This window comes from Bemisia tabaci, chromosome 3 (genome assembly GCF_918797505.1).
Source record: "Bemisia tabaci chromosome 3, PGI_BMITA_v3".
Taxonomy (NCBI): Eukaryota; Metazoa; Arthropoda; class Insecta; order Hemiptera; family Aleyrodidae; genus Bemisia; species Bemisia tabaci.
Window position 1 is genome coordinate 28,783,863 of NC_092795.1, and position 12,305 is coordinate 28,796,167.

The following is a 12,305-nucleotide window of genomic DNA, read 5'->3' on the forward strand; positions in this document are numbered from 1 at the left end:
TGACACACGTGGGAACCAAATGAGCTTTATTATTGTTAGAGGTGCTAAAACTATGCTAATAAATGCTGTGAAAATTTAAGCTTTTTGGAAGCCGCACAAACCGGTGCAATAGCTTTTTACCAAACGGGAAGAGGTGATTTTAACGCCATATCATTTCGCCCTCAATTTCTAGCGTGGGCAACATGGGTGCCCACGTGGTCGAAGAGTGGTATCACAATAAATGTCACGCTTGTCCATGGCTTGATTGAAAAAAGTGTTAACATGTTTGCAAATACGTATTATCAACGCAGAGCTCATCTTCAATGGGAGTAGTTTTGATTAAATAAATATTCCATCGATCCATGTCCTAGCTTTTAATTCGACTTAAGAATAATTGTTGAATTAGTTAGCAAGAAAATGGGCATTGAAAATCAGTCGAATAGTTAATGAGACACGATCATTAAAATACAAAAACTTGGGTGAAATACAACTGGCACTTTTCGATCGTTTCGTTCTAACAACAGAAATTGACAATATGTTGCTCAGTAACCACCTCGTCTGTTCTAGCGAGCTGATGGACGAGGTTGCTTGAGATTTTCTGAATTCTAAATCCACGACCCTCTTTTGGGCTTTTAGTCAATGTCAGACCAAATGAACTATGTCCTCATAAGCTGTCCGACGCTGAAACGGAAAAATCCAGTTTGACGAAATGAATGAAATAAACTATTTATATCGATCAAATCATGCATCGATTTGATCAATGTATTTCGTTGCATTCAACCTAAAAGGGAAAACATTAAATATTAGCTGAAAAACGAATGATTTTTACATTGGTAGTTGCTTTAAGTTCGGGTTATAGATTCAACCTACTAGACGTGAGTATCTAATACTTCATACTTACCTTTCATGTCCCCATAAATCGCAGAAAATATTTAACAAAAATGTCAAACTCTTCCAAGTGCTTTTTTCATTTGATGACCTGCTACAGCCGCACAACCAGTAGCGGAAAGAAAACACCCCATTTCGAATTTTTTATGGAAAACTCTACAGGGTCCAGAAGAAGGCAATCACGGTGCTTTCATTCATGCTTCTAGTAACCCATTTCGTTTCAAATCCCTCTTTTAAGAGATGTGTCATGGGTATGAAACACCATTTGTTGGCATACAGTAAAACGAGCTATTAGAAGAGGTCCCACGTAACACTATTGACTGAAACTACAAAGATGTTTGTTTGGTCACATTGTTAATTTCAAGGAGCACTACTGGAAGGACATTTCACAAAGAAATATATAGAACATCTCATGAATCTTTACGTTTTTCGGTAACAAAGATACTATTTGAAAAAATGTTCCAAATCATAAACGGCCTCCCCACTGTGCGGCATAGGGAAAGGTCAGTTACGCGCGAAAGATGAGCAACTGCAGCGACTGTATTTTGGGAGTGAACTTTCGCGCTGGCTTGAGCCGCGATTTGCGAGCAAAGGTGCATACAGTTCGGCATGCCTGGGGGTATCCTGCATGCGTGCTGCACAGTGCATAATACTGCAGTGCTAAGGTAAAATGTCGTATGAACCTTTAGGCGTTGCCAAATTGCCTTCATTAAAATGCGAATTTCCTTGAAAACTTGCGGAAATTTTCCTCCCAATTTTTCACAGAATTTCATTTGCAATTCAATCTACAGTTTCTGAAAATTTAAAGGAAAAATATTCAAAACGCTCCTTAAAAATTAACATTTTATCGGAGACAACTTGGCAACTCTCGAATGCTCATACGGCGTTCTTCCTCGGCCCGGCAGGGTGCACAATGCACATCCCGCACGGCACAGGGCGACGCCGCGCCGCGACACGACGACGCCCAACGCGGCGTGCACAGCTGGAGGCTCCGTCAGAGCGGCTAAAGCATTTGTCGTCTTTGCGTTGATTCGATCGTCCTTCAGCTTTGCCGTGAAAAGTGTCAATAGTGTAGTTCCATCGGAAAACACACTGAAAAAATAACTTATAAGAGTGGATCAGCAGGTGGACACAAGGGGTCAGATATTACACTAGATGCTTCAAAGGTCAGAACGTCCTAAAATAACAAAGAATTCACTGGAAAAAAAGTCGCTTGGATGTAAAGTCCAGACTCTTGAAAACTTTGACAAGAAAACATATACTCTTGTTTCAATCAGATTTAGGCTTAAATCAAAAGGAAATCCGTTCAAATTAAGAGGCTGGGTTCTTGATTTACGCTTACATCTGATTGAATCGAGAGTATTTTTTCTTGTCGATGTTTTTAAGAGTCTGGACTCTAGATCCAATGTGTTTTTGTTCCAGTGTGTTATATCTAACGTTACCCTGTAAAAATGCAATTCGTTTAGTTTCAGTTTTAAACCATGTAGAAGTAGATGGATACAAGGAAATACTTGTAGTAGTTACGTAATATTTAAACAAAATTCCTTCCAAAAAAACAAAAAAAAAAGTTTCCAAAAGGCAACGACTCCCCCAAGCGCACGACAACCCGCTTAGTGTCACACGAATTCACAGCGCGGCCAACCGCTTAAGGTGCGATTCCGTCGTCGTCGGGATATGCGTGGGCCCGGCTGGAATTCCTGGCCCGCGAGGTGCGAATGCGAAAATGAGTAATAATAGAAAATTATGACAGGCCCCCCTCCTCCTACCCCCTTCCGCCCCCACCCCCCCCCCCCACGAATTTCATCCGTGGAAGAGGAGGATAAGACCCCGCGCGACGCATCGGGCAGCGTGCCACGGCTTCGTGAAAATAGCTAAATCCGCACCGCAAACCGCGCAGAAACAGCGTATCGTCAGTTGTAAAATATTGCAGTTACGTGTTTTTCGCCGAACTCGGCGTTCGCCCCGCTCCGCGTGGCCGGGCCACGATCGCTCGCCCGGTGGAAAACTCGCTCAGTGCACGCCTCGCAGCGCGCAAGCTTTTCTGTTTCGCCTCCGCGTTCGCGATCCACGAATTCGCATTTTTGCGAAAACGCACGCTTGGAATAGATAAATCGTGAATATTTCACGCGGGAATAAGTAGAAAACCGCATCGGTTTCGGCCCCTCGAGATTGGGGTTTCGGGAAATTGGTGTTGTGTGACGGATTTCGGCCCTAGGTCCCGTTTTCCGCGGCCAGTTTGCCGGCAGAGCAAGGGATCTGGTTGTTAAATATTTTTAATTGTAAGTACATGATCCAATTAGATTTTTTTTAGGTTCATTTGTTGTCTTCCGCACAAAGGAACGTTACTACATTCCGATGTTGCAAAATCGGTTTCATTAGCTCAATGTTTATGGGAATATGACTGGAATACTGCCGTGCTAAGAAAGAACGCCGTATGAAAATTTGGGCGTTGCCAAATTTCCTTCAATAAAACGTTTATTTTTCTAGGAAAGTTATGAATATTTTTCGTTGAAATTTTCAGGAACTTCAGGAGAAATTGCGAGCGAAATTATCCGAAAAATTGGGAGGAAAATATTCGCAAGCTTACTAGAATATTCGTGTTTTATCAAAGGAAATTTGGCAACGCCTGGAAGTTTATACGACGTTTTTTCTTAGCACGGCAGAATACGTTCAAACACCGAAATGAAGTTACATCATTTTTCCTTCTTGATTCTGGGAAACAGTGAGTTGGGTGCATTTAGAATTTATACTTAAAATGAATGGAGTTTTTGCTGAAAACTTCCTGCAAACGAATTTCGGTTGTCACGAAATGAATTGATTACTTTTGGGTATAAGTGTCGTCCGAGATTGTTTCGAAAGTCCTGAGAAGAACTTCAAATCCGTAGATTACGTTGGTCAAATTATAAAACTGCACGAGGAAAAATTTGAATAGAGTATGGAAAAATATAGTTAATAAACTCCTGTGCTTTTCGCCGGTTTGCTACTAAACCAATATATAGTCATTCTAAAAGTCCCTTATTCTACACTATAGACCTGATTACCTGCATCGAAGTTCAGTTCGGAAAATTTCAGATACCTGGACTGAAAACTAAGTGTTCCATATGAAATGAAGTTCAGTCCTCATTACGGAAGTTTTTGCTCTCTATAAAGGACACCCTTTTCTTTCATCGCGAGTGAGTTGATAATTGGTCAGTTGCGCTAATCGTAAAATCGTATTTGGGTGTTTAAAGGCTATCGATTGGCAAAAAGTATAATAAGATCTCTGCGAGTGCCAGGTTTCTTATCCCAACCTTAACGGTAATATCACTCATCGACAAACACGGCATTATGATGCCATCCGCCGTGGTAGGTTACTATAATTTCTTCCACATTGGTTTCATCATTCATCATCAATAAGTTCACACAATTGCTCTGATTGCTCAACGTAGAAGACGGATGAATTCTAGGGGAAAGGAACCACGTTACGCACTACCGCGGTGGATGAAATCATAGGTTATGTCTTTCGACGGGTGATACCTCCGTTAATATCGGTTGTAGAGCATCAAGTTTGAACACGTCTTGTTATTTTTCGCTGGTCTTAAAACTTCGATCTTTTAAACATGATTCTGTGGCTATAGCGCACAGTGGATCGAGTCAATGAAAGAGCTCGGACAAAGTTTGGAAACTTTAAAAGCTTAAAACTTCGTTTATACAAAATGTTTAAGCTGAAGTCGTTCCATTGGTTTCCTCGTGAAATTTGCCTCTTCAACCACCCCTTAAAATTTAAAAGGTGATGATATAAACATTAAAATTTGCTGTTTTAGTCAAAAATGTCATGTCCGACCTCTCTCATTGACTATCCAGGGTGTGGCGCGACTAAATGGATTGCATTTTGCAAAGGGGAACTAGGAACATTGCCACGTTGCTAAGACTGTGCAGCTCCACCCTTAGCAATAAAACTACTGCAACCATGCAAATATATTATATGGAATTCACATGGGAATTTTTTTCTTAAATTTACAGTTTTTCGCGTGTAAAATAGAAATTATTTATAGATGATCAGGTTTTTCCTCCATCAAGACATAAGAAGTTGCACAATTCCACATGGAGAGAAAAACTTCGTGCGTGGGACCCGAAGTTGAGGTCATATGGATCTCTGAAGTTTTCGGATCACGTATCTAAAAACTTGAGGTCCAGCTGCCGAAGTTAGGGTTAGACATCTGAAGTACTTCGATATATACCGAAGGGTTCGGGTCACACATCTGGAGCACTCTGGCACATACCGAAGTACCTCGATGTCTGACCCGAACTTCGGCAGCTGGACCTCGAGTTTTTATATGCGTGATCCGTAAACTTCAGAGATTCATATGACCTCAACTTCGGGTCCAACGCACAAAGGTTTTTTCTCCGTGCAGCAACATTACTATGATCTTGGTTCCTTTTTCAAAATGCGATCCAAATTATTCATTCAGAGTTTCGACTAGGAGCACTGCGGACGCATTCCGTGGGTTTTAGAATGGTTTGTTGGGGACAAGTGGCCGAGTCGGACAGGTAGAGAATTGAGACGATTGGAAGCGTACACCCCGTGCAAGTAGGAAGTCAATCCTACGTCGCCGTGCCGAGTAAATACGTTGGGTGCCAAAGCGTATTAGCCGCGACCGGTGGTGGATTCGAGCCAGCGCGCGTCTTTCACCGGGGGTTTTTTTAGAATGAAAACAAAGGGACACGACTGAGCGCAAGGCACCCGAAAATCTAAATAAGCTTCGTCAGGCACCAAAGTAAACCATCAGAAGTACCTAATTACGTTACGCCGCTACGTGACGAGGGATAGCTTTCGCTTGAGCGACAATTGGGCGGTAATAATAGGGTCCTGAACGGGTAGAATTCTCGGCCGAGAATGAGAGTTTGAAACAGGCCCATTGCGAGGGGCGCAACATTTACGAACTCGCGGGACGTTCCAACCCAGCGGGCCGATTATTGAAATTGATAGACAAAGCGATAGACGAAGAAGACATAGGGGTATGGAAAAATCCTATTGGTTGATGTGTGGTTCCTATTGAAGACGGGAGAAAATGATGGACAAGCTGTCTGGTTCCTCGTGGGTTGCCGTTTGTATCTCTGTAACTCTGTCAACTCTGAAGAAAAACAATAGTCTGCTTGAATCAAATCGCGTACTACAATGGTTTTGGCAGGTTACTTATGTAATAGAAACGGTGTTTTCAAAGTGGTGACATTTTGCAATAGCTGATCCGAAGTACCGAGATTGAGGTTGTCATATTTTCATACTGCAGAGATTGTTACGGTAACGTTTACTGCGCGATTTGACTCATTTGGACTTTTGCGGGACTCATGTGCGGGAAGTTTGAAGTTATATACCTACGCATCAAAAAATGTTGGATATCTTAAGGTCGGAAGTTTTTTCGGGAATTTTCGTAGCGCAAATCGTGTAAATTTGAAATATTGATGAGGTATCCGAAATAAGCGCACGATACTCGAAATGTACCTTTCTATCCTTGATGTTTTAGTATTTTTATTGCTTTTAACATATTCAAAGAGATAATAAACAAATTGGACCGCGCTTAGCAGAAAGAGATCAAGCCACATCAGCTATTGCCAAATTTTACCGGGGGACATAATTTTTTACTAGACGACGGTTGTGCGGATTCCTCCAAAAATTTTAAGGAATTTAATTAGCACCATGCAGAAAATACACTGAAATTTGCACATTAATCCGCACAACCGTTTCCATGTAAAAAATTAAATCGCCCAGTTAAAATTTGCAGCAGCTGATGTTACTTGGTTCCTTTCTGCTTAACGCAGGTCAATTGGATTACATTTTTCAATAAGGAACCACTATCTCTGGCTCTCCCATAAAAGCACATATCTGCGCAGGGAAACCAATGGCATGTATGCTGTTTCTTAAATGGGCCAGAAATAGTGGCTCCTTATTGCAAAATGTGATCCAATGGGCCTGTTGCAAACTTTTGCTAGAGCAAAAATAAGAGTTGTTTCTTACAGATAATGCCTCAAAAATCACGATGAGCGCATCGGCAAAGTCTGAAATGCACTCATAACTTCACAGTCTGCGTAATAAATTTGCGGTTTTTTGAGCTTCCCGCTTCAAAAACGATACTACGGCACAGGGGAACATTTTGTAAGAGGAGTCGTTCCATCGTCGGCAATAATCATCATGGCCGACGCCAATCTGCCAAAACACGTTTGATGGGACGAGATAACACCTGAACTGGATTAGACCAGATAACAATCGGTGTGTTAACGTTCATATTTTCCACGCCCGAATTGATTGACCTTGAACTCTCCTCGAAGTACGCGCGGAACTGCGCGCAAGCGTCGGCCATGATGAATATCGCCGACGATGGAGCGACTCCTCTAACAAAATGTTCACCTGTGCCGTAGTATTGTTTTTGAAGCGGGAAGCTTAAAAAAACGCAAATTTCTTACGCAGATTGTGAAGTTATGAGTGCATTTCAGACTTTGCCGATGCGCTCATCGTGATTTTTGAGGCATTATTTACAAGAAACAACTCTCATTTTTGCTCTAGCAAAAGTTTGCAACAGGCCCATTGTGCTTCAAAAACAGATAATACATATGAGTATACTGGGACCATACTTGTATGAATGTGGTATAAATGAAGTTGTTTTTGGTTGATTTTTTTGGAGGGTTTATGTGTATTAACACAATTACCATACTGCAGTAATGAGATTTTTCGATTAAGATTTAAACGATGAGCAGCATTTAAAATTGATTTACCATTGGTTTCAGGCGCCTCGGTAAAAACTCACCCATAACAATGATTAAAGTTGACGAAAACGATCCAATTGGAGGTAAGATGCATTTAAAAGATCACGAGTTTTCGCGTGTTGATATAACGAGTTCTCGCAATTTTGATTTTTTCATTATTAACCACGTCACCGAACAAAATGTGTTGGATGTCGTGCGTATTGAGTTTGCTATGATGCATTGGTATGACTGATGAATATTGAAATAGATTTTTCAGATGTTTACTATCAACTTGAGATTAAACTCTTAGTCAAACTAACGACAGAGTTTTTCATTTTTGGTCCTCATAATTGCATGCCAGTTTGAGGAAATTTCGAGTATGCGCTTCTAACACTCCTAACAACAAATTGCACCTTTGGTTTTGTGTTTTGCTTTTGTTTGCCTCAGTTATACGTCCCGTATGTATACAGTCACTTCAATGATTTCATGCAAAATAAAAACTCCCTCAAAAGTGTTACATATCACACATTCATAGATGGAAAATTTTGAAGAGCTTAATGAAACTAGAAAAATTATTGAATGACACATTTCCTGTGTTGTTTTGCTCATCTCCCACGAAGCAAACGGGTTCTTGGTACTAAGCTTTATTTATTCAGAGTACATTAGGATGGGTAAAAAAGAGGAGCCTGCCGGCTAAAAATCCACCTCTTAATTTGAATTTTGGTGTGACGCGCAGGAAACCCCTCGGTAGCACTACTTCGGCAAGTTGTCTGGGATTTACATCTTTTTTCTTCAAGTCTAGGACACGCTCGATAAGCCTGTGTACACTATTCAATTTTTCCTTTGTCTCGAACATGTGTCCTGAAGATCCAATTATTTATTTTTTATTTTTTTGGGCGCACTGGATGACTTCTTTCAAACAAATGGGTTCATTTGTAAATGGATTTACTCATCGTGTGTTTTGGCTCAGAACAGGAATGCGGAACAAAATATTTGGTTCCGCGCCATGGTGTGAGGAAATTAATAATGATCATTAGTTCATTACTCTCTCCAACTTGCCATTTCAGATTTTAGTGACTGCAAGCGCACATAGATTCAGGCCGTGTCCGAACGTTTTACCTAAAGTAGGGATGCTCTGAAGTGGCTTCAGTGTATTAAATGATTTATACCTACAACATCGAGATGAAAGAGCACGTTTTTCCTTGTTAGTTTTAAATCAAATCATGCACTATGTGTACTTTTTCGAGAGATTAACAAGCTGTTCAACTGAGAGAGGCAAATAAAACATCAAAATTAATCTTGATTACTCATACTCATGGGAATATGTGCAAGAAACAGTTGAGTATGTAAAGAGATTATTTCTGTTTGGCCTGATTATTTAGCGTTCCATGGACCGATCTCATGTTCAGACGCACTCTTCAAACTTTTTTACATAAATTTTTGTTAAAATTTTGTCATGATATTTTTCCAACGCCCAAGGTTAGAATTAAAAAACAAAACTACCTGCAGTAAAATACTTCTTTTCCCCTACTTACTGCAGTGCTCTCTCTCCCTTAGCATGGAAGTTTTGAACAGATTCTTCCTCTCAGTTACTCCCAAAGGCCGTTTCGTAAATTTATAAGCATATTTGATAAGTGCATTGAATTTTGCGCGGAGCATAACAACAATTTTAGAATACCGTGATGAGAGAAGAAAATTCAAGATCACGAAAGAATGCCGCTCGAAATAAATTGTGGGTCAGCTTGAGGACGGGGAATTTCATTCATGTCAGCGTATGAGAATTTGTAAAAATTGGTTCCACTGTGCCTCCATTGATTTAATCTCCTACGGCGTATACGATTCACAAGCCAAGGTACATTGTTGTGGGTGACACTTTAATCCGCTTCGCCATGGAGTCAATTCTAAGACCGTGAAACAATGAAATTTTTGGCAGAGATGTAACGCTGAAGTGCTGAAGAGATTCTGCGAGGTCCTCCCCCGAGACCACATCAAACAGTGTTCCGTCCTAGCCTTGACTTTAAAGTAAGCGTATTTGAGTGATTCGGGTAATTTTGAAACATGACTATTTCTGTGAGAGCGCATTTAAACCAAAAGGGTCTATCCACGACACACGAGGGTTTTTTTTTTTGGGGGGGGGGGGGGCGACTAACGAACTCTGGAAAAGTGTCTGTCAACGAAGCCGTCGTATTTTACGTGCAGTGTATATCGTAAGAGTTTACGGTCAGATCAAAAACTTTTGGCAACTGAATCGCCAACCATCGGTGATGGGATTAGTGAACGAGCATCGGTTCAAAAAAAGCTTTTCGTGTACACGTTATGGTGGCAAGTGTCAACATTGTCTTAATCCCTTCATTTGGTTGTTTAAAAAAGAGAACAAAAGTTGACAGGCTCAAGTTCGCGTCAAATGCCCCAAATTCAAATTGGCAGCCTGTGGGCTCAGAGACTGGACATATTTAATTTTGTGCTCGATCTCGAAATAGATACCTATTTTATGTAAATTTGGTCGAAGATTCCGAATCCGAGGTTTAAAATCCAAAAGGACGCCTCAAATCCAAGATGACCGTCAAAATTGAAATCGCCAATCGTTGCCCAATACACTGCCCGGAAAAATTTGAAGACTCCGTTGAAAAAACTTTTTTCTTACGTTAAGAGAAAAATGTTAGGACTGATAAAATGTCCCGGCTCGGAAATAAGTATCTAAATCGTGATTTTATAATGAGTTTGTAACTACTTTCAGGTTTACGATAGGAACAAGTCAACTTCATTGCTTGACATTTTTAAAACATTTCTTAAACAAAGCGGCAATATCACGGGAATTTTTGAGGAAATTAGTAAATTGAAACATTGAAATTTAGTCAATTGAAAGATGAAGTCGGAATTTAGGAATATTTATATCATCCCTCACTCGAACTAATCGGCGCGTGAGCTTGAATACCCCTTCAATTCAAAGGTTATGCAATGAGAGATGTATATAGAGATCGATATACTTTGTAGCTCGCTTTTTTCACTTAGTCACTCAGAGGTTTTTAACCGAGACTCCGTGTTCTCCACTGAGAGAAAGAGGCGAATTTTGACCCGTAAAGATCACGATTCAAGCACTGCGTGTGCGGCGCGGTGGCGGTCAAAGATGACATTGGGCAGGAAAAATTGTGCCAATTAATTAATAAAACAACAAATCATGACCCCGGGACGCTCCGCGTCTGGCCGAGTTTCCAGACCCCCGAATCCCCACTCGCATTCCCGGGGGCTCCTCGATTCTCGGTTTTTTTTTTTTTCCATCACGATGATCTTGACTTAGTCGAAGCGAACATGCGAGTTTTGTCAATGTCATCGGGTGAAACCGTCTCACTGTTTCCCTCCCACTCCCATCGGGAAGCGGTGGCGATTCTGGTTCATTTGCAACGCTGTTTTCCCTCCATTAAAATGTATTTAAAACAATCGATTCTAAGTGAGGAAATCTGTCTCACCTACGGGCCGATTATTGAAATTTATAGACAAAGCTGTAGACAAAGAAGACATAAGAAGTATAGAGCGATCCTATTGGTTGAAATGGGTGATTCTTATAGACTAAGGGGGTATATGATGACTAACTATCGGGTCTCTCGTGGGTTGCCGTTAGTTAGTCTATCGCCTAAGTCCTTTGTCCATTGCAACCACCCGCTTCCACCAATAAGATCCCTCCATATCCTTTTTGTCTTCTTTGTCTATTGCTTTGTCTATCAATTTCAATAATCAGCCCGCTGGATTTAAATGAAGGGAAAACAAAGTTGCCACCATTGTAAAATAGTAACCGTCGGGAGCGTATGCATATTCTGCCGTGCTGAGGAAAAACGCCGTATGAGCCTTCAGGCGTTGCCAAATTCCCTCTGGCAAACCACTAATTTTCAGGAAAGTTTTTGAATATTTCCCTGCCAATTTTTCAGATAAATTTGTTTGTAATTTGATCCAAAGTGTTTGAAAATTTCAAGGATAAATATTCATGATTTTCCTTAGAAATAAACATTTGATATGAGAAAATTTGGCAACTCTCGAATGTTCATATACGGCGTTCTTCCTTAGCACGGCAGTATTCGGTTCTCGCCACTGCAATCTTCCGAAAAGAAAACTCAGTTACTGTATTACAAATTATTTTAATTTTTTCTGAAAAAAAAAAAACGACCGGTTAAAAAAAACCAGCTAGCTTTCATCCTAGAAATTTTACAGTGATTGTGACGTAGAATGGAACCGTTACACTGGTAACCTACGACTGTAGAGTGAACTCGCTCATGTAAACTTTTGTGAGCACTGGTTTCGCGACACTGTCACTGGTGTTTTTTTTTTTTTTTTTTTTTTTTTTTTTTTTTTTTTTTTTTTTCCTTCGTCTAAATTAACTCCCAGCGCGAGGCCAAGATGTGACTACATTTTTCAAACGAAAAACCATTGTTTCTGGCCTATTTTGGAGATAAAATTCATGTCATCATTTTCCCTTTGCAGAAAAGTGATTTTATGGGGATCCTACAGATATGTTAGTTCCTCATTGTAAGAAGTCCAATTGAAATGTGACCGTTCATCATTTTTGTGGCGAATCCTGTCTGATTTCATTTGGAAATGGAAACGTGCCCTATCTAGCAGTATGAAACCCTACGCTACTGACCTCGTGAGGCGGAAAGGCGTCCTCAGTAAATATTATGTAAGCGACTTCTAATTTAAAATTCAAGATGTGCAAATTTTACACTCGA

General features: G+C 40.5%; 1 protein-coding gene across 1 annotated transcript in view; it reads left to right on the top strand.

Annotated features, from left to right (window-relative positions):
• Positions 1-2,829: 2,829 nt before the first annotated feature.
• The window catches only part of LOC109031131 (uncharacterized), a 51,669-nt gene continuing 42,193 nt past the window's right edge, over positions 2,830-12,305 (top strand). Inside the window, exons 1-2 of the mRNA XM_019042475.2 lie at positions 2,830-3,146; positions 7,630-7,691. Coding sequence (XP_018898020.2) covers positions 7,658-7,691 — 34 coding nt within the window. The 5' untranslated portion in view covers positions 2,830-3,146; positions 7,630-7,657. The remainder of the gene's footprint in view (positions 3,147-7,629; positions 7,692-12,305) is intronic.